At 45.1% G+C, this 22,995-nt stretch overlaps 1 protein-coding gene across 1 annotated transcript in view; it reads right to left on the reverse strand.

Annotated features, from left to right (window-relative positions):
* The window catches only part of BARD1 (BRCA1 associated RING domain 1), a 96,220-nt gene that overhangs the window by 12,556 nt on the left and 60,669 nt on the right, over positions 1-22,995 (reverse strand). The window contains exon 7 of the mRNA XM_083354584.1: positions 5,556-5,661. Within this exon, the coding sequence (XP_083210710.1) occupies positions 5,556-5,661 (106 nt within the window). The remainder of the gene's footprint in view (positions 1-5,555; positions 5,662-22,995) is intronic.

Raw genomic sequence — 22,995 nt, forward strand, 5'->3', positions numbered from 1 at the left:
CCCATATTACACCTCTCCTCCGTGAGCTGCACTGGCTTCCAGTTGCCTTCTGAGTGAAATTCAAGGTGCTAGTGATGACATACAAAGCCCTACATGGCATGGGTCCGGATTACCTACGGGAGCACCTACTGCCAGCGTCAACACCCCTCCGTCCTGTGCGCTCCCACAGAGAGGGCCTCCTCAGGGTGCCACCGGTCAGAGAATGCCGGCTGGTGGCCCCCAGGGGGAGAGCATTCTCAGTGGGTGCGCCAACCCTCTGGAACTGCTTGCCTGCCGAAATCCGGATGGCCCCCGACCTTCGCACCTTCCGGCGTGACTTAAAAACCTACCTATTCCAGCAAGCCGGCCTGGCCTGATAGATTTTGGGGCTTCATTTGTTTTACTATTGTTTTACTGTATACTTACCTTGCTCTGTACACTGCCCCGAGTCCTTCGGGAGAAGGGCGGTATATAAAAATAAATAAATAAATAAATAAATAAATAAATAAATAAATAAATAAATATTTATTTATTATTGGGACTTATATGCCGCCCTATCTCCCGAAGGACTCAGGGCGGCTAACAACAATAAAATACAATAATACAAAAGTTAAAAAGAAATTAAATTAATAGCCCCAGTAGAATAAATTAAAATTAAAATTAAGTTAAAAATTAAAAACATAATTAAAATCCCTCAGTCCAGGTCAGCCTGATGGAAAAGGAGTGTTTTGAGGCCGTGGCGAAAGGACCAGAGATCATTGCTAGGTGGGCAGGAACTTGCCCCAGTTCCTGCCCACCTAGTAGTTCAAAAGCATGCAAATGCCAGTAGATTAATAGGTACCACTTTGGTGGGAAGGTAACAGTGTTCCGTGTGCCCTTGGCATACAGCCATGCTGGCCACATGACCAAGGAAATTGTCTTTGGACAATGCTCGCTCCCTCAGCCAAGAAACAGAGATGAGCACTGTGCCCTAGTGTCGCGCATGACTGACAGGGAAACCTTTATCTTTTATTAGGGCCAGAAGCACTTTCTGATTATCAAAGCCATTTATGTGTATATGTATATGTGTATATCAGGGGTGTCAAACTCAATTTCATTGACGGCCGCATCAGCATTGCAGTTGCCCTCAGGAGGCCGGGTGGGTATGGCCTGGGTGGGCGTGGTCTACTGGGTGGGCGTGGCTAGAGTGCGTATGGCCTACTGGGTGGGCATGGCCAGCTCTACATCGTTTGCATCAAGGGTGCCTATGGGGGCCTGGGCAGGAGTGGGACAGAAGGAGGGTCTCTGGGCCAGGGCCAAGGCAGTGGGGGCCGTTCCCTCACTGTTTCCACGATGGCTTCATGGGCCACATGATACCACTTCGCGGGCCAGATCTGGCCCCCGGGCCTTGTGTTTGACATGTCTGGTATATATGATATGATATATGATATGATACATGCATACACACGCATACACACACACACACACACATTTCTTTATTAAGGATTTTAAATAATAAAATACAAATTGAGATTAGAGAGAAAAAATAGAAAAAAGAAAAGCGCAAAGAAAAAAGAAAGTATTAAAAGAGCAATATTTAAAGAAATGAATTCCAGTCTTCATCATAAGTATAACAAATGCAGCATTTCTCCACTTTCCACAAAAGTTACATACATGGATCACCTCTTCCCATAATCATCCCTTGCCCATTCATAAATTCATGAACAATATTTCAATTCAGATGTCCGCAAAAAGTTTGTAAAATGTTCTCAGAATCAACTTTGTATTGTTTCCTTAAGATTCTGTATATTAGTCCTTAATTCATTCAGAAGCTGTTGTAGGATTTGATCTCCCTTCAATTTTTCTTTCTTTCTTTTATCTCAAAGGTTTCTTCAAATTTTTATCAACCCTCATTTGTAAATCCAGTAATAAAGTCATCTAGGCTCTTGCGTTATCATTTATGTTTCCATTATGTCTGCCATCTCTGTCTTATAATTCAGAATTTATTTTTTTACTATATCTGCATCAGGTACTATTTTTCATATCTTTCACTTCTTTAAAATCTTTTGCAAATAATAAATCCATTAAAGCAAAATTGTTGCTGACATTGTAGTTTCCCGATCCCTTAAAAATGTGGGAGGTTTCCGGCTACGTTGCTGAAGAATACACCCAGGGAAGAGACTCTCCTCCCCCAGGTCCGATTTTCACTTGCCGGTGGGTCTGTTTGGACTGAAAGCCACCCCGAAGAGGTGGCCACCAAGGGGTGAAGCTTTGGGGACCACAGGCTGGCGGTAGCCGGCTCATTGGAGCCAAAGGAGCCCCTTGAATCGGCAGAAGAAAGGCAGACCGCATTCATGTGATCCACCATTACCAGCTCAGAGCCGGCCAGGCACCGAAGCCCAGCTGAAAAAACCAAAGTCTCTTTGCGAGCCTGCCTAGCCCACATCAGCCTTGCTCTCCACAGCGTGCTGCAGTTGATCCGAGGCATGGAGAGCACCGCTGATGGGTGAGCACATAACAGATGCACACATAGTCTCCACTGTTTTCAGTGGTGCTTCTGATCAGCTGCAGAACACCATGGAGAGCCTGGCTGATACAGGCAAGGCAAGAGTGCACACAGACTCCATTTTTTTTCCTTCAACAGCGATGGGGTTAGGGCTGCTGCAGCTGATCAGAAGTGCCGCCAAAAACAGCAGAGTCTGTGTGCTGCAGGAGGCAGTAGTCAACTCCATGCAGAAAGAAAGGAGCTCCTCTCCCAAGCTGGAGGACAAATTTGGCTGCCCCTGACTCAGAGGATCCCCTTCCAACGTGCGCTTAATTCAGCCCCCTGAGAGAAGCCGGGCCTCCCCTTGAAGCTGCCCATGCCAAAGTGCCCCTTAGCTAAGGGGAGAAGGGAAGGCGGAGGGGAGCAGCCATTCTTGTGAAGGCACCACAAACATGCACGAAGAGAACTCAGCACTTTGTTGAGTTTCCCCCCGTTGCCATACTAAAACCTGGAGAGTGCCGAAACTCACTTGCAAGTCCAGGGCGCTGGAGTTTCCCACTGTAGCCGTGCCAAGCCGTGCCACCAGGCTTCCCAGAGGCCAGCAGAAGGGAGATCATGGCAAGAGCGATCTTTTTCCCCATTCTCTCCCTGGCCCTTGAGTTCATCTCGACACCTCTTTCTATGCACTGCTTCTGGCTTCTCACCTCTTCCCACCCAGCTCTTGCAGCTGCTCCCTGACTCCCGTTGCAGAGAAAGAAAGCGAAAGCGCTGGCACATGTGGGGAGGGGAGCAGCCCAGCCCTGCCTCCCTCTGGGGCGATAGCGCGTGTGCCCACAGGAATGGCTCTGCGTGCCACCTGTAGCACGCGTGCCATAGGTTTGCCACCATGGAACTAAGCTAACTATTCAAAGTTGTGTTTCCAACTGTTAGTAGTTAGTTTGCTACTTTTGCTCTTAGAAAAATACTTCTTAGTTGTAACCCTAGCTTTATCTTGCTTTAACTTTCTTATGCCTAATACTATTTTTATTATTTCATTTTATAATCTAATTGTATTTTTTGCTACATTATTTTGTTATGATCTGCTTGTTGCAGGGACTTAGTTTAATCTTTTTTAAATTGGTCTTAATTTTTGTATTAATGTTTTAAAAATTATACCCTGTAAACCGCCCTGAGTCCTTCGGGAAAGGGCGGTATATAAATTCAATAAAATTAAATTAAATTAAATTAATTTAATAGCATGGGAGACCCAAAATTAATTAGTTCCACCAGGCAGTGGTTCTCTATGATTTAATGATTACATAAGATCACATAAGAGAAAAGTTGAGAACCTCTGTTTTATAACTTTGTCTTAAATTGTAATTTATTTCTTATGACTTAGGTGCTTTGATAAAATAGTGAGAAGTATTACAAATACAGGTGAAACTCGAAAAATTAGAATATCGTGCAAAAGTTCATTTATTTCAATAATGCAACTTAAAAGGGGAAACTAATATATGAGATAGACTCATTACATGCAAAGCAAGATAGTTCAAGCCATGATTTGTCATATTTGTGATGATTATGGCGTACAGCTCATGAAAAGTCCAAATCCACAATCTCAGAAAATTAGAATATTACATGTAATCAATAAAACAAGGAGTGTACATAGAACAATATCGGACCTCTGAAAAGTATAAGCATGCATATGTACTCAGTACTTGGTTTGGGCCCCTTTTGCAGCAATTACTGCCTCAATGCGGCGTGGCATGGAAGCTATCAGCCTGTGGAACTGCTGAGGTGTTATGGAAGACCAGGATGCTTCAATAGCGAACTTCAGCTCTTCTGCATTGTTTGGTCTCATGTATCTCATCTTTCCCTTGGCAATGCCCCATAGATTCTCTATGGGGTTCAGGTCAGGTGAGTTTGCTGGCCAATCAAGCACAGTAATCCCACGGTCATTGAACCAGGTTTTGGAGCTTTTGGCAGTGTGGGCAGGTGCCAAGTCCTGCTGGAAAATGAAGTCAGCATCCCCATAAAGCTCGTCTGCGGAAGGAAGCATGAAGTGCTCCAAAATCTCCTGGTAGATGGCTGCGTTGACCCTGGACTTAATGAAGCACAGTGGACCAACACCAGCAGATGACATGGCTCCCCAAATCAACAGACTGTGGAAACTTCACACTGGACTTCAAGCATCTTGCAGTGTGTGCCTCTCCATTCTTCCTCCAGACTCTGGGTCCTTGGTTTCCAAATGAGATGCAAATGTTGCTCTCATCAGAAAAGAGGACTTTGGACCACTGAGCAACAGACCAGGTCTGTTTTTCTTTAGCCCAGGTAAGACGCTTCTGACGTTGTTTGTTGTTCAGGAGCGGCTTGACAAGAGGAATACGACATTTGAAGCCCATGTCCAGGATCCGTCTGTGTGTGGTGGCTCTTGATGCCTTGACTTCAGCCTCAGTCCACTCCTTGTGAAAGTCCCCAACACTTTTGAATGGCCTTTTCCTGACAATCCTCTCCAAGCTGCGGTCATCCCTGCTGCTTGTGCACCTTTTTCTTCCACACTTTTCCCTTCCACATAACTTTCTATTAATGTGCTTTGATACAGCACTTTGGGAACATCCAAATTCTTTTGCAATTACCTTTTGAGGCTTTCCCTCCTTATGGAGGGTGTCAATGATGGTTTTCTGCACAACTGTCAGGTCAGCAGTCTTCCCCATGATTGTGATTCCTACTGAAGCAGACTGAGAGACCATTTAAACGCTCAGGAACCCTTTGCAGGTGTTATGGCTTAATTAGCTGATTAGAGTGGGACACTTTGAGCCTAGAATAATGCACCTTTTCACAATATTCTAATTTACTGAGATTGTGGATTTGGGGTTTTCATGAGCTGTAATCCATAATCATCACAAGTATGACAAATCACGGCTTGAACTATCTTGCTTTGCATGTAATGAGTCTATCTCATATATTAGTTTCCCCTTTTAAGTTGTATTACTGAAATAAATGAACTTTTGCACGATATTCTAATTTTTCGAGTTTCACCTGTAATATTGTTGAGATTTATACATTGCCCTCACTTAACAAGGCTAGCTTTATATCATTCTGAACTATAGTTAAATGAAGAAAAAATACGTACTTCTGCATACTGAATAATTGAAGAATCATTCTTTCCTGGTTGCATTAGAAGCAATTTCATCTCTTCTGTTTCAGCATAATCCACAGGTTTATGACCAAATATATTACTAATAAAAGAAGGAAAGGTAAATTTTAAGTAAACAAGAGATAAGATTAGATTATATCTGATTATAACTACATTGTAAGATTTTCATATTCTTCATATATTTACAAGAAAAATTGCATAAAAAACAATTAAACCACTAACATTTATGACAGATGGATAAAGAACAGCAAAGAAATATAAAAAGGAGGCAACACACTGAAATTATTCATTTTAACTAAGCAGGTCCTTTTAGTGATCTTATATTATGCACTGACAAGAATTTTCAACACGCTGTACAGATAGCCTTCGACTAACAACCATTTGTTTAGTGACCATTCAAAATTACAATAAAAAGTCACTTAAGACCATTTTTCATACTAACAGTCACTGTGGCATCCCCAAGATCACATGATCAAAATTCAGACGCTTGGCAACTGGCATATGTCCCAGGGTCACTTATTGTGACATTCTGAGAAACAATGGGAAACCCAGTGTCACTTAACAACCATGTTACTAACTTAATAACTGCAGAGATTCACTTAACAACTGTGGCAAGAAAAGTCGTAAGTTAGCTTATTGTCTTGCTTAGCAAGAGATTTGGAGTTCAGTTGTGGTTGTAAGTTGAGGTCTACCAGTAATGCCAAAATCAGTGGAGCTGATTAGTTAAGGATGTTACCATGAATTAAGGTCTTTCTTCCCTCTTATCATGGCCATGCCTGCTTTTTTTCTGAACATATTTTTGCAGCTTATTTGCAGGAAAACATGCAACTCCAAATAAACTACCACATAGATTGTGATATACAGATGTCCCTTCATCTGTTATTGTTTACTCTCAGGCATAAATAGTTTTCTGTGAAATTGATGGCTCTACAATATTCCCTCAACTTTGGCTGGCATTTCATTTAACTGGTCTGCTACCCCCAGTGATCATTTTAAAGAAACTTTCTTGAAGAGTTTCAGTCTTCCAAATCAAAAGATTCTAAAATTTGATAGGGCTACTCAAATTGGACTACAACCAAGCAAAACAAATTTTGTGACAAAGGGTAGAGGACATCAAGAGGCAAGCGGACTTAGGTTTAGCTCCGCTATTTCTGGCTCCAGACTCCATTAGATATGTTGTTACACCTGCTTGTTATCTTAGTTAGTTGGAGTCACTAAACCACCGGACAGCATTTTCGCTCACAAGGTGCCATGCGCTTCCATCGGCTGCCCTGTATGGCAAGTATAAAAAGCCACCATTGTTTGAAAGACTCTGCTCCTGTGGCTCAGGAGAGGTGAAGGCCATTGGACATATACACTTTCGATGTTCCTTCTATAGAGCTATTCGGAAAAACCATATCCTCCCCATAATTGATAGGTACCCTGGTTGTTTGGAAAGTATTTGTCTACAGTGGCTGCTTAAGGACGAGCAGGCAATGATCATGGTGCAGGTGGCTAGATTCTGTGCAAGCCTGGGGATTCACCAGAAACATAAATATTTTAGATCTTTTTAGTAATCTTTTATGATTAATTTTATTACATGTTTTTATTCAATATTAGACCATACTCAATGTATTTTTATTGTCAGGTCAGTATGACTCAATCTCTCTGAAGGTAGATAGGTTTTGTTATACTGTCTGTAAAACTAGGCAGACTTTGGACACTCACTGATTACATCATTAATTGTAACATATTGCTATGCCTTCTTGTGTTCGGGTATGTTTAGTTCTGTTTTATTTGAATGTTTAATTTTATGTGTTGGCCTATGGCTGTAATAATAGACTGATTGATTGATTGATAGGGCTATGGGGAATATTTGGTACTTGAATTGTACCAAGTAATAAAAAGTAACTTGAGTGACTATTCTCTCCATTTAGCGATATCATTGGCAAGGTCTTCAGTTTTCCAAAAAACAATCCCCATGTCCCTCAAAGTTTAAATTAACCTAAAATAAATTAATTATTTACTTATAATGTTTCTATCAAACTCAGTGTTGTCCCTTCATTTTGCGGCTCACATTTGCTTGGTAAATTGAAAATAATAAAGTTAAATATTTTTTAATACAGATATAAGATGGAAGAAATCTAGCTTGGTATTCATATAAGTGAAAAAGAAAGCAGCCAGCCAATAAAACCCATTACAAAGGACAATGGCAACTCCACTTTTTCAAATCTTTCTAGCAGAGGCTGAAAAGCTATTTCTTGAGAATGCTTTAATTTTGATTCCTGCACTGAGCAAGGGTTGGATTCAATGACCCTTCCAATTGTATGATTTTATGGCAATTTGTTGAAAGGAGTTTTGAACAGGTCTCCATAAAAAGGCATTTTTTCTCAGGAGTAGAGACAGCATTGTCAATTGCATGCTCATTAACTGAATCAGTTATATTGTAAACAGCTTCTCTGTCAAATGATGCTGATATTTCAAGTTTATAAACAAAAAAGGAAACATTCTAAAAGTTTCAGGCTAGTCAGATTACATTATACTGCATTCAAGTTGTACAGTAAGCAGTAAATGTCTTCTTTGTAAGATGAAAGAATGGAAGGAAGTAAATGCACAGTATGGAAAGAAGTAAATGAAAAAGAGCACAAGCGGAGGGTATCTTCCCCTCAGCCTTAAAAGAGGCGGTGGTGAGGCCCCTTCTCAAGACCCGGCCTGGACCTGGCCTCCTTGAATAACTATCGTCCTGTCTCCAACCTTCGCTTTGTAGCGAAGGTTGTTGAGAGTGTTGTGGCGCATCAGCTTCTGCAATTCCTGGATGAAGTAGACTAACTGGACCCGTACCAGTCCGGTTTCAGACCCGGTTACAGCACGGAAACAACATTGGTTGCACTGGTAGATGATCTCTGGCAGGCCCGGGACAGGGGTTGCTCCTCTGTCCTGGTCCTACTTGACCTCTCAGTGGCTTTTGATACCATCGATCATGGTATCCTGCTGCGACGGCTCGAGGGGTTGGGAGTGGGAGGCACTGTGTTACTGTGGTTCTCCTACCTCTTGGGCCATTCGCAGTTCGTAGTGGCAGGGGGGCAGGGATCTCCCCCAAGGCCCCTTTCTTGTGGGGTACCTCAGGGGTCGGTTCTCTCCCCCCTCCTTTTTAACATCTATATGAAACCACTGGGTGAGATCATCCATGGCTTTGGGGTGAGGTATAACCAATATGCCAACGATACCCAGTTGTTTATCTCCACCCCGAGCCAACCCAGTGATGCCCTTGACGTGATGTCCCGGTGCCTGGAGGTGGTGCGGGTCTGGATGGGAAGGAACAGGCTCAGGCTGAACCCCTCCAAGACCGAGTGGCTGTGGATACCGGCATCTCGTATTGTCCAACATGTTCCATCTCTTTTGATGGGGGGAGCTATTGCCCTCCTCAGAAAGGGCCCGCAACTTGGGTGTCCTCCTGGATTCACGGCTTAATTTGGAGGATCATCTAACTGCTGTGACCAGGGGGGCCTTTGCACAGGTTCGCCTGGTGCGCCAGTTGCGCCCCTTTTTGGACCGAGATGCCCTATGCACGGTCACCCATGCCCTTGTCACTTCTCGCCTGGATTACTGCAATGCTCTCTACATGGGGCTGTCCTTGAGGTGTACCTGGAGGCTTCAACTGGTGCAAAATGTGGGCGCGTGGGTGCTTATGGGAGTATCTTGATACTCCCATGTTACACCACTCCTGCGTGAGCTGGATTGGCTTCCGGTTGCCCTCCGGGTGTGATTCAAGGTGCTGGTAATTACCTTTAACCCCCTACATGGCTTAGGCCCGGGGTACTTTTGAGACCACCTGCTGCCAATGTCAACCTCCCATCACCCGGTTCGCTCCCACAGAGTCGGCCTCCTCAGAGTTCCGTTGGCCAGGCAATGCCGGCTGGCGACCCCCAGGGGGAGAGCCTTCTCTGTGGGCGTGCCGACCCTCTGGAATGAACTGCCTCCGGAGCTGCGGACAGCCCCTGACCTTCGATCCTTCCGCCATGACCTGAAGACATGGTTGTTCCAACAAACGGGCCTGGACTGATCATGGTTTTTAAATTTGGTTTTTATCAGCTTAAATTGTCCTTTATTTCTTTATTTCTTGTTTAATTCTTTTTTAATCTTTGTATTCTATGTTTTTTAATTTTTTATTGTTGTGAGCCGCCCTGAGTCCTTAGGGAGAAGGGCGGCATATAAATTTAATAAATAATAATAATAAAAAGTTATCAATTTTACCTTGCAGCAATTAGCTGTGAAAACAAAAATATGTAAATTAAAACATGCTGCTTTGTTGGATTTATAATTTGTATTTCACTTTCTGAATAGGTAAAGACTGTGGACAACATTATTAAACATATATGAGCTTAAATTATTGATTGTGATGTAGAAACTATATCACTATAATTATTTGCAGATGAAACTGGAGCTTTTCCTTCCTATTGGTAGAAATTAAAATTGATATATGAGTTTCAACAGGGATGCACTTGTGCCTACTTTCTTTCCAGCTTAAATATTAACAATGTATGTTGGAATGTTTACACGTCTCTTTGTTCATCAGCAAAAGACTATCAGAATGCCTCAGTTCTCATCCAATCTGCTTATTTATTTGGCTGCCCGACTACCAAAGATACTCAGGATGTTTAAAAATAGCATATAATTGTAACCCATAATGGAATAAACAGCTAGAAGTGCCTACAAACATCTTACCAAAACAGATACATCTGCATTGATCTTAGAGCTCTTTTAAAATATTGGCCTTAGAGAAGAGCCAGCAGGGTCAGGTCAACTGTTCCACAAATCAGGCATCAAAATTGAGAAGGCACACTTCTAACAACACTGGTTCACCAATTGGATCTGAGTATACCCACCCTGGACATACAGACATAATGGACATATGGCCTTCATTTCCCAGAATTACCCAGCCAGCATGTAGGTTGCGAAGAATCCAGAATTGGCCCATGCATCAGGAAGGTACCCAGATTTGGGAAATCTGCTTGAGAATACAACCTTGTTCCAATCAAATTTGTATGATATACAGATATAAAGAACAAGGAAATCACAGGTCCTGATACTTGAACAAATTCTCAGTAATAATATCACAAAGACAAAGGCCTATTATCTATTAAGACAAGAAACAATAAGCAAACTTTGCATGATTCTGATTGCAGAATAACATTGCTTTGCTCTGTCTTATGGTATTTAGAAACAATTGAGGGAATGGGCACCAGTTTGACACACAAACTGGCACCTGTCATAGTTCTTCTCACTCCCTTCACAGTGTCTGTCCATTCTCCCAAGTTTAGATTGAATGAATTAAGTCCACATTGGCCTTGCAACAAATGGGGGTGATGCAGCCGCCAGGAGGTCAGCAACCACCTGGAGTACAGCAGCAGAAGTGGGGCTGGCCGCCACCATCAAATGTGCAGCAAATGCTGAGGGGCCCGCAACTGATGGGGATCTACAGCAGGGGGGCCTACAGCAACTGGGGATGCCACAACCCCCTGCAAGCCAGCAGCAGTGGGGATGGCAGCAGCCCCTGCCCATGCAGCAACCACTACAGCAACTGGGGGTGCCATTACAGCCGCCACTGAGACCGATGGGAGTCATACAGCAATGGGGGATGCCACAGCCGCCGGCAATGCAGCAACAGCCATGGGGGTGGCAGCATGCAGCAACCGTTGAGAGACTTGCAGCCACTGGGGATGCGGCAGCTGCTATGGGTAGGCCAGCAACAGCTGTGGGTGCAAAATCCACAGTGGGGAACCCACCAACCATTGATGGCACTACCTCTTAGAGCAACCTTCCGTGGGGACCCAGAGAAGCTGATCTTTTTCTTCAATCAGGTGCGCTCTCACTTGAACTGCTGTGCCTATTTTTATCAGAACCCAGCTGCTATGGTCAGCATGGTTGCGTCCAGTTTAGAAGGGGAAGCATCCGAGTGGCTGAACAACTTATATAACGAGCAAGCATCTTAGTTAGAGGATCCCCATCTCTTCCTCCTATGACTGAGAGCAAAGTTTGAGGACCTATCCATTGCCCTCAAAGCGGAGGAACAAGTCCACAAGATAAAGCAAGCTGGCAGGCCTGCACTGGAATACGTACGAGAGTTTCGCAAGGTAGCCGGTCAGATAGAGAGGTGGCCTGAGCAATCCCTAGTGGGACTAGACAACCACCTCTCCCAGGCCAGTATCTATCGAGCAGTACCTGATTGGCTGCAAGAATGGTACCAGGCAGCAGTAAGACTAGACATTCAGCTTGCCCGCTATAAGAAGCCACCCCCACCTGAAGCCAAGTCGAGGCAAGAGCAGCCCAAACAGCAGCCACCCCCCAAAAAAACCTCCAACCACTGCAGCTACTGAAACACCCAGGCCACCTGCAGGCCCACCAATCAAGTGTTTCTGATGTGGACAACAGGGAGATCGAGCAGCAAATTGCCAAGTCCCTTACCCTCAGCAGCAGAGTAGACCGGAACCACCAGTGAGAAAGAAACCAGCTCAGCATCCAACGAAAGAGAAATCCAACTGGATCGTACAGGAATCTGTTGCCCAAGTCACATCCCCCACGCAGGAGAATACCGAGACCCAACCCAGACCTGCCACCGCTCTACCCTCCTATGACAGCGACGACGGAGAGAACAACCCGATGGTGAGTCGACATGTCCCACCTTTCTCACTACCTGCCAAACTCATAATCCCTAAGATGGGGGAACAGGTAGATTTAAAAAGTGCTAGTCAACTCTGGATGCTCCCGGTGCGTTATTAGCTTGTCACTTTTCCTAAAAATGGGCATACGAGCAAGGCTGCTCTCCAAACCCGTGAGGTTTGAGGAAGCCGGTGGCTCCCTAATGGGAGGAACTTTAGTCACGCAATTGACTGAACCCCTATGCTTAGAAATAGGTGAGCATTGGGAGTTCAGTTGTTTCCAGGTGGCTCCGAAAATGACTGAGGTCCTAGGATTAGCCTGGTTGGACAAATGGAAGCTGTTTATCTGGTGGGAGAAGGGAATGAGGACTGTAAGGTTATCTATAGGACCTAAGCCCCCCCTCTTAATTCAACGGATGTTACAGGAGACTTTAGCCCACCCAATGAGCTAGAGCACATAGCTGCCTTATCTCAACCAGCCGAGCCACTCATCCCCACTGAATACCAGGACATAGCAGAGGCATTTAGTGAGAAAGAATGCAACGCCCTGCCTCCCCACCGATGCAATGATTGCTCCATCAAACTGTTACCGGAGGCCAAACTCCTGCGACCAAGAATATATGCTATGTCTCCCCTTGAAATGGAGATGCTGTGATATGTGGACAAAAACCTAACGAAGGAATTCATCAAATGGGCCAAGTCTGCTGTGGGAGCCCCGGTGTTGTTTAAAGAAAAAAAAAGATGGGTCACTTGGTCTCTGCATGGATTATAAGGGTCTGAGTGTGGAAAATAAATACCCCCTCCCCCTATTGAAGGACTTACTAACCCACCTGGCATAGGGAAGTATCTTCACAAAGTTAGACCTGAGAGAAGCATATTACCGGGTGAGGATAAAGGAGAGAGATGAGTGCAAGACTGCTTTTAACTGTCCCATGGGGAGCTATCAATTTAAAGTCATGTCGTTTGGACTACAGGGGCCCCCAGCTGTCTTCATGCAGCTGATTAATCAGGTCCTACATGACCATTTATACAAAGCGGTTCTGATGTATCTTAATGACATCCTGATATACAGCACGAATATAATTGACTACATAAAACTAGTGAGAGAATGTTAAAGAAGCTGTTGAATGCCAAACTTTTTATGTCAAACTATCAAAGTGTGAGTTTCACCAAACCCAATTAGATTATCTTGGCTACAGAATTTTCAGCGAGGGCATTGAAATGGACCCGACCAAAGTGAAAGCCATAATTGAATGGCAGCCCCCAAAGACTCGCACACACTCCAGAGCTTTCTAGGTTTTGCCAACTTCTATTGTCAATTCATCCCCTCCTTTGCCGAAATTGCCCTACCCCTTATGGAATTACTAAAAAGAGGCAGAGGGGCCAACCACTAGCATGACTATGAGCTGTCAGACCGCTTTTGAGAACTTAAAAAGACTATTTGCTGTTGAACCAGTCTTAAAGCATCCCTGCCCAGGGCAGCCCTTTTGTAATTCAAGCCAATGCCAGCGATGTGGCCGTTGGAGCTGTACTACTGCAAAAGAACTAAAGTGGGACCCTTCAATCCTGTGCTTACACCTCAAAAAAATTCACTGAGTGCGAGAAGAGGTGGGCTGTGTGGAAAAAAGAAGCTTTCGCAATCCGCTGGGCTCTACTAAACTGGAGACATCTAGAAGGGAGCAAGGTGCCTTTCAAGGTATGGACAGATCACAAAAATCTAGAAGCACTGAAAATTCCCTGCAAATTGTCCCCAAAACAAGTTCAATGGGCGCAGTATTTTAACCATTTTAACTTCATCCTAAAGTACATACCGGGAGGAAAAAACTTCTTAGCTAATGCGCTACCCAGACTGCCCCAGTACATAAGCCAGCGTGAAGAGGTTAATGAGGCAATTATCTCCAATCCAAACTGCTTCTCAACTCACATTGCGCAGAGTCCCAACTTCAAGAGCCCCTAATCCTTATGACCCTGGGGCAAAGAAAATAAAACAAAAGCTCCTCACCAACCAATGGTTCAAGGACAATCAAAGGTCCCTAACATGCAGGGATGGTTTGGCTTACAAGGGGGGAGAGCTATACTTCCAGAGACCCTCCAGCTTAACGCTCTCTGACATGGCCATGATGTAAAATAGGCTGGGCACTTTGGGTATTTAAAAACTCTACTCCTCATCCGCCAGCAATTCTGGTGGCCGGGATTGAAACGGGACGTGGAAAACTATGTCCAGAGTTGTGCTGTATGTGCCACTATGAAAAGAATTCTGGGGAAACCCCCTGGGTTATTGCAGATGGTGGCAGACCCTTCTCAACCATGGGAAGAAATTGCTATGGATTTTATAGTAGATCTACCTGAAAGTAGGAGAAATATGGTCATCTGGACTGTGATAGATCTGTTTTCAAAGCAGGCTCACTTTGTTGCCTGCAAAGGACTCCTGTATGCCCAACGACTGACCAAGATGTTCCTAAAACACATCTACACACTGCACGGTGCACCAAAAACAAATAATCTCTGACAGTAGGGGTGAAGTTTACAGCTAGGTTTTGGAGGAGTTTTCTCAAACTAATTGGCTCATCTCAAGGACCGTCATCAGCCTTTCACCCATCTAATAATGGAATGGCTGAATCAGCTAACTCAATGGTGGAGCAATATCTCCGATGCTATGCCGATTACGAACAGACGAACTGGACTGACCTCCTCCCTTTCGCAGAGGTGGCTTACAATAACTCTGTTCACAGCAGCACAGGCTTCACGCCTTTTAAAGTGGTTGCAGGAAAAGAATTCAGCCCAATATCCAAATATCCCCAAGGACCCTCCGCTTCCCAGTCTCTTGATCAATGGAAGAGGCAGTGGGAGGAGGTCTGGAAAACCACGAAAACTGCTTTGAAAAAGGCTTCCTAGACATACAAAAAACAGGCAGATAGGAAAAGGGCTCCTCAAAGGACATTTCAAGTTGGGGAAAAAGTTTATCTGTCAACTAAATATTTACGGCTTAAATTACCTAGTAAAACATTAGGACCAAAGTACTTAGGACCCTTCCCTATTGTAAAGATTATTAACCTGGTCACAGTAGAATTAAAATTTCCCAGGCTTTTAGGGAATGTTCACCTGGTTTTCCATTGTAGCCTCTTGAAATCTTTTTGAGATTCCACCTTAAGACCCACCCCCCCAAGTAGGCACCAGGACCTCTCATAGTGGCGGGCAGACTCACAATGAAGTAAAATGTATTCTTTTTTTTACAAATTTTATTAATTTTCTAATATTACATTCACGTATTTGAAAAGTAACGTGGTGACTGAATAATAGTAATTCAATTACATACAGATATCATTAGTACAGATTTCAGATTGCTACCATAAACATTTCCTTTTTCCCTTCATATATATTGTCTATCTGTAAATTAAAAGACAAGTTTTATCTTATCAATCACATAGAAAATAACTTTCTTACATATATCCAGTTTTTAGTTTACACATATTCTAGTTGTTTTAACAATCTTTTAGACAATCAATGACCTAATAGATTTTTCAATTTTAAATTCCACTAACATTTAAATTTAACATTTGATATTTATCATTCCCAAGATCTTTAATGTACTCCAAATTCATCTATCATCATTCCTCACAAAATCTAATATTCAAAATACACATCCCGTCTGCTTAACTTCTCACTTTCTATGTCAACAAATTAATAATACAATATGATATCCTTCCTTTTTGCTAGTTTTCAGGTTTTTTTAAGTAATAATCAAAATTTCTTTTTATTTCAGTATTTAATACTTCCTCTTTCACTTTGTATCTGCTATCTCTTGCTTAAACCAATATTTTTTGTTTTTAATGTTCCATTTAGACCTATGTATTACTTTCAACAATAATTTTTAGCTTATCTACATTATTCACCTTTACATGACCTTTATGCACAAATCAATATTCAAATTAGCTATTAGTATTTATACTGCTAAATTTTAATGATCAATTTTTTTTTCTTTATCAGTTCATAACAATGTCTTGTGTTCAACATGCACATCTTATCTACAGTATTTAAGTACATTCTGTTTTAGATTTCAATAAGATGGTCGAAACTCCATTCTTCTTGAGTCTTATTCTGGCTTTTTTCCTTTGCCAAATCATTTTCCATGTCCTTGTTTTTGGGTCATCGAACCAGTCTCCTTGATATTGGCAAAACCATCCAGTCACCATATTTTTGAGAGGACTTGTAGATCTAGTGGGTTGTCTCTTTATTCTTCCATTATCTACGTGGTTGTTCTGAATTGTTTACCTTCTCATCCAACTGTTCTTTTTTATAATCCTCTAGTTCCTTCTGAGTTGTATAAGAAACCTTTTCCTTTTTCCAAGTTGTTGATGTCTTTTCTGGATTTTCAAATGTCAATATTTGTTGAATAGTAGATTCTTCTGTCATAGCATTTGAATGTTTCATTTTTTAATTGTCTTTTGTATAGATGGTTCTTTAGTTGTAGTCAGTGTGGGCTTTCATATCTGGGCTGTCTTCTTGTTCCTTCCCATAGCCTCTTAGTATTTCATTAGTTGTGGTAAGAGTTTGAATTAATATTTTCAACGTAGAGAGAATTTGTTGATCTTCATCCATGAGGAGATTTTGTTCCTGGTCTTCTTCCTTATTAGTATGTTAGACTAAAGGCTTTACACTTAGAAAATCCAAAAGGGAGAAAAAGTTTTTTTCTTTCTAGGTAGGGAACACAGAGCCTTTCACAACTGTTGCTTCAAAATTCTCAAGGTTATGTATCTTATCTATTTCCCTGGGCAGTCAGCCAGGCCCCTTTTAAAGTTTCCCTTTGAGTCCCAAAGTTATTTTAATCTTTTCAGTTTTTCTTTTTTCTTTTATAAGAAAAACCCAGATTTCCAACAGAAGTAGACAATGAAAAATAAAAAGTAAAATATTTTTAATGTTTAAAACGCCCCTGGGTGTTTAGTCGCTGCTCTTTCTGGAGGGAGGGCTAATGTCCCCCTTCCCTCACCGCAGGGGGAAGAATGCTTAGCAGCTTAAGGAGGTACAGAAAATAATTAGGGTGTAAGAGAGGTAGATCTCTCCCAGTCTCTTCCGCACTGCTTTAAGAGTTGCCTGGTGGAAAATGTGACTTCGGCTGTTCCCAGCCTAGGGACGAGCCATAATCCTTTCGTCCGCCGGTTTTGAGGGATCGCCAGGTCTAAAAGGAGAGTTGCAGCTCTCCCGTGAGCACCCCTCCTTGCTGGTCACCTCTTCGGGGTGACTTTCGGCCCTTTTCAGGGGCCCCCAGTGATGCGAAACTGGATGGGAGAGAGAGAGTAAGTCTCCCAGCCATCCATAGTGGCTGCATGGCAAACCGAAAGCCATAAAGTGTATTCTTGACTCAAGAATTTGTAAAGGGAAATTGCAGTATTTAGTGCAACGGAAAGGATATCTGTTGTCTGAGGCCACCTGGGCAAAATCTAGTGGTGTAAAAGCTGACAGAGTCATTAATAGATTCTGTAAGAAACACCCTAACAAACCAAGAGGCAACCCTTAACCTGTGCTTTTGTTTGCAATACAGGATTTGTCTTTGTAAGGGGAGGCGGATGTCAATGCTGCTAACATCGGGTGTTAATGCTTTGACAAGAGATGGAAATGCAGTCATTTTTCTCTTTCACTTTTAGAGCTTAGGTGATGCTGGGAGGGGGGATGTGGATCAGAGTCCAGTTAGTCATAACAACAGAAAACTAAGCTGTGGGAATTCAAGGTTACTGATCCCAGAATTGATAACAATTTCGTGGGCTGGAGAGCTGTGAAGAGAGCCCGCGTTTCAAGCTAATTGGGGAATGTGATTTATGACTGTTAGTTGGAACAGGGAATTGTGCTTTGCTACTTTATGCCAAGGGGAGGTGAAATCAGTTTATGGCTTCAACTATTAGTGCCGATTGTCAATTCTGCAAAGATTGACATATTTTTGCACTGACAATATAAGAGACAGCATGTTATTTTAATTGCTTCACTTGGGAGGGAGGAATTACCCGGAGGTTGTGATAAGTTTGCAAGGCCGCATACAGAATGGGAAGTGAAACCTCATATGTAAAACTAATTGGATAATGTGATTTATGATGTGTAGATAAGGGTGGGGATTGTGTGTGTGTTATGATGGGTTTGGGGGGGGAGAAGATTTCAGATTCTGGCATCCTTCCACGAGTGCTGATGTTTCGTTTCATTACTAAGACTTTTTAGATAAATAATATGCCTGCAATTTGTTTGATTTGTCTCATTCATTGGAATGATGACATCATGCCAGAATCTTCTTTCTTTCAAAGGGGGGTCCTGAACCCCTGCCGCTGTCTCCGGTAAGAGATAAGCTGGCAAAGATTCAGGAAAGAATCCTCAAGATGGAGAGGGAAGGCCTGATTGTTGGCGAAAATTCTGAAGAGGAAATAATAAATAGTTCTCTGTGGGAAGATGAATTTGGGCCAATCTCCAAACCTCAGCAGATAACTGAGCTTATCTCATCAAGCTGGAACCACTCCAGTAGAGAATATGGAGGTCAGACTGTGCGGCAAGAGGCCCCAGAAGCAGAATGGGGAGGAGATGTCAGATCATCAACCATTGAGAATCTGGGTGAGTGGAAGATCTTGTCTGCAGATCAGACTGCCTGCCAGACCCAGGAGTCCCCTGCCAAGTCCTCCAGACCCATAGAGACAGGGGACCCCAGCCTGGGGCCTCTGCAGCAATGAGAGGTTGGGAAGCCCCCACAAGTGAAAGGCCAACAACCTCTGAGCTTGCCCCAGCTAACAGAAGCCTTGTAACAACTGGGGGTGGTGCAGAAGCCTGGAGATCAGGAGCTGGTGGGAGGACAACAGCAAGGGTGGCAGCAGAAGGACCCAAACGTGCAACCCCTGAACGTACAGCAGGACCAGTGGGGCCAGCAGCAGTGGGGGCCCTGGCAGGCATTAAATCAGCAACCAGAGTGGGGCCAGCAGCAACTGGAGACACAACAACAGCAGTGGGGGCCCCTGCAACCATTAAACCAACATCCAGGGTGGGGCCAGCAGCAATGGGGACACCAGCAACCAATGATGAACCCACCATTCAGAGCACCCTTCGATGGGGACCCAGAAAAACTGATTTTCTTCCTCAACCATGTACGTTCCCATATGAATAGCTGGGCCCATCTCTACCCGGACCCAGGTGCTATGGTCGATGTGATTACATCCAGCCTAGAGGGAGAAGTATGTTGTGATTCAGGGTCAGCCTGTGGGTTCGGCAGTTGGGTCGGACGACTCAGAGGAGGAGGAGGGGGGTGTTGAAGACCTTGCTGAGGGGGTTGAAGATCTTGCTGATGAGAGCCCTCAGCCAGGCCCCTCCCACTTGGTCACCACACAGACCCAGCTGTGTGAGCCTGACAGCGTGGATGAAGATGACCCACAGCTGGCCCTGTTCAAGGACGCCCGATGCAGGAGGCAGTCAATTAGGAGTAAACAGAAGAAGGCAATGGGGCTTCTCGGAAGGAGGCAGAGAGAACCCACGCCCTGAACTCTATATAAGGGGAATGTGTGGGGAGGGCTGGTTTGCTGAAGGCAACCGCTTGGATAGTTCGTGTTTCTTAAAGCTCCTGTTTCTTGGTTCGTGTCTTGTTTGTTTTTGTAGCTATAAATTTGGCAGGCGTAATTCCAGCCTCTTGCCGTTTGTAAAAGGGTTGTCCCTGCCTTTTCTGCAGGGCCGGTAGCAGGCTGGTACAGAACAGTTTGCCTTCAGCCTCCCACCCCTTACTAATATTATGGAGAAGCTACGTGCTGAGAATGCCCAGCTCACCCAGCAACTCACTTTGCTGGCAGCTCAGGTGGCTCAACTGCAAGCTCAGGTTCATGCTGCACCCCCACCATCACCCCCACCCAGGAGAAAATGCCAAGTTGCAATGCCGGATAAATTTACTGGCAATCCAGAACTGTTTCCTGCTTTCCTGGGACAATGCCAGCTCTTTATCAGTGTGAGAGCAGCTGATTTCCCCACTGACTGGGATAAGGTGGGGTTTGTGTTAAGCCTTCTTTCAGGTGATGCAGCTCGTTGGGGCACGCCTCTGCTGGCTCAACCTAGCCCATTGTTGGACAACTTTGTGGGGTTTTGTAATCATATGCGTCTGATGTATGAGGACCCTATTAAGACGCAGACTGCTACTTGACGCCTGAAAGCTCTGAGGCAGGGTCAACGCCCCCTACAGGGCTATATCAGCGATTTTCAGATGCTTAGCCAGGATTCCGCCTGGAATGAGGCTGCACTTGTGGATGCCTTCCAGGATGGATTGTCGGAGGAGATGTTGGATGAGCTGGCCCGTGTGGATATTCCCTCAGACCTGAATGGGCTGATCCATCTCTGCCTGCGGATCGACGCTCGGTTGCAGCAGCGAAGGAGTCGCCGTGCCACCCCAAAGACCCCTGCAGCCCCTGTTGTGCATGAGCCCCCAGTTCAAAGGGAGGAGCCAATGGAGCTGGATGCCGCCAGGTCTCGTCTATCGGTGACTGAAATGAACAGACGATGATTGGGGGGGATGTGTTTTTACTGCGGGGACCCTGGGCATTTGGCTGCTTTTTGCCCAAAGAAGCGACAGCGGGCATCAGTGACCGAGTCTGCCCCGAGAAAGTCCCCTACTTTTCTGTCGTGAAACGCCCCGAGCCCGATCTAGATGGTGTGATAGATCGGGTGTCCCACAACAACACTGAGCGACGTCTTTCCGATGCTGCCTGTGGACATCCACGGCATCTGATTTTGGAGGCACGTCGGGCGAATTGCGGCTTTGCTGCGATTAGAGGAAACTCAACGCCATCACGGTGCACAATCGTTACCAGCTGCCCCTCATCCCCGAACTCTTGGACCGACTCCGGGAGGCTAAGATCTTCACGAAACTGGACCTGCGTGCAGCTTACAACCTCGTCAGGGTTTGGCTGGGTGATGAGTGGAAGACGGCATTTGGTACTCGCTATGGACATTTTGAGTACACGGTGATGCCGTTTGGTCTGACCAACGCCCCTGCTGTGTTTCAGCATTTCATGAATGACATTTTCCGCTATTTGTTAGATCAGTTTGTCGTTATCTACTTGGATGATATCCTGATCTACTCCCCGTCGCGTGAGGTGCACCATTAGCATCTCCATCAGGTCCTGCAGCGACTCCGAGAACATCGGCTGTTTGCCAAGTTGGAGAAGTGCCAGTTCTACCGGGTGACCATCGATTTCCTGGGTCACCGCATTTCTCCTGAGGGCATTGCCATGGAGCCGAGTAAGGTTGAGTCTTTGCAGAGTTGGCAACCCCCGCGTCGCGTGAAGGATGTTCAGCGACTTCTTGGGTTCGCCAACTATTACCGAACTTTCATCCCTGGGTTTGCTGCCTTGACAGCCCCCCTCACCCGGCTCCTGCAGAAGAAGACTCGGTTCCAGTGAAACACTCCAGAACAACAGGCTTTCCAGACTTTGAAGGAAGCCTTCATGAAGGAGCCCATCTTGAAGCATCCTGACCCGCAACGGCCGTTTGTTGTGGAGGCGGACGCCTCCAACATTGCCATTGGGGCAGTGTTACTCCAGGCAACAACGCCCAGCGGTACCCTCTTCCCTTGCGCGTACCATTCACGAAAACTGAACCCTTCGGAGCGCAATTATACAATCTGGGAGAAGGAGCTGCTGGCCATCAAAGTGGCGTTCGAGGCCTGGAGGCATCATCTGGAGGGAGCACGCCATCAAATCGAGGTCCGAACGGACCATAAGAATTTGGAAAGCCTGCAGACCACTTGGAATTTGAACCAACGCCAGATCCGGTGGTCTCTTTTCTTTGCGAGGTTTGACTTCCGGGTTCAGTACATACCTAGCGGGCACAATCAAAGAGCGGATGCTCTGTCCAGGAAGCCCGAATATTCCCAAGTGGAAGACAAGCTTGTGCCCAGGACAGTGATCCCCGTCGAATCTTTTGCTGCGGTGCGGGAGCCGGTTGATATACGGGCTCGGATCTGGGAGGCACAGCAGCAGGAGGTGTGGGTGGCTCAGCGGAAGGAGGAGGTGGGGCCAGATTCTCCTTGGATGTTTACGGATGGACTCTTGTATTATCGTGACCGGCTCTACGTTCCGGGAGGGCCTCAGGGGACTCATCCTCAGCCAGTGTCACGATAACCCGGCGGTGGGGCATTTTGGCCTGTTCAAGACCCTGAACCTGGTCTCCCGTACCTTCTGGTGGCCCCGAGTCCGACACGACGTCCAGTCCTATGTTACCTCCTGCATCCCATGCAGGCAGGCCAAGTCAGTGACAGGGGCCCCGCCTGGATTACTGCAGCCTTTGCCGACACCCAAAAGACCCTGGGGGGCTGTGTCCATGGACTTTCTGACGGATTTACCCCCATCCTCTGCTTTTACGACAGTGTATGTGGTGGTGGACATGCTGACCAAGATGGCGCACTTCATCCCCTGTCGCGGCTTACCGTCAGCCCGCGCCACTAGTCGTATGTTCATTCAGCAGGTGTTTCAGCTGCACGGCCTTCCTGATAGAGTCGTCTCTGATAGGGGGGCCCAGTTTACAGCCCGCTTCTGGCAGGAGTTGATGCATGTGTTGGATATCAAGATTTGCCTCTCGTCCACGCATCATCCTCAAACTGACGGGGGAACCGAGAAGGTCATTGGTATCTTGGAACAATATCTGCGCTGCTACGTCAATCTGCAGCAAAACAATTGGGTGGACTATCTGGCCATAGCTGAGTTTGCATTTAACAATTCGCAGCACACTTCCACACAGATGACACCGTTCTTGGCCAATGTGGGATATCACCCCCG

This window comes from Vipera ursinii (assembly GCF_947247035.1).
Source record: "Vipera ursinii genome assembly, chromosome: 1".
Taxonomy (NCBI): Eukaryota; Metazoa; Chordata; class Lepidosauria; order Squamata; family Viperidae; genus Vipera; species Vipera ursinii.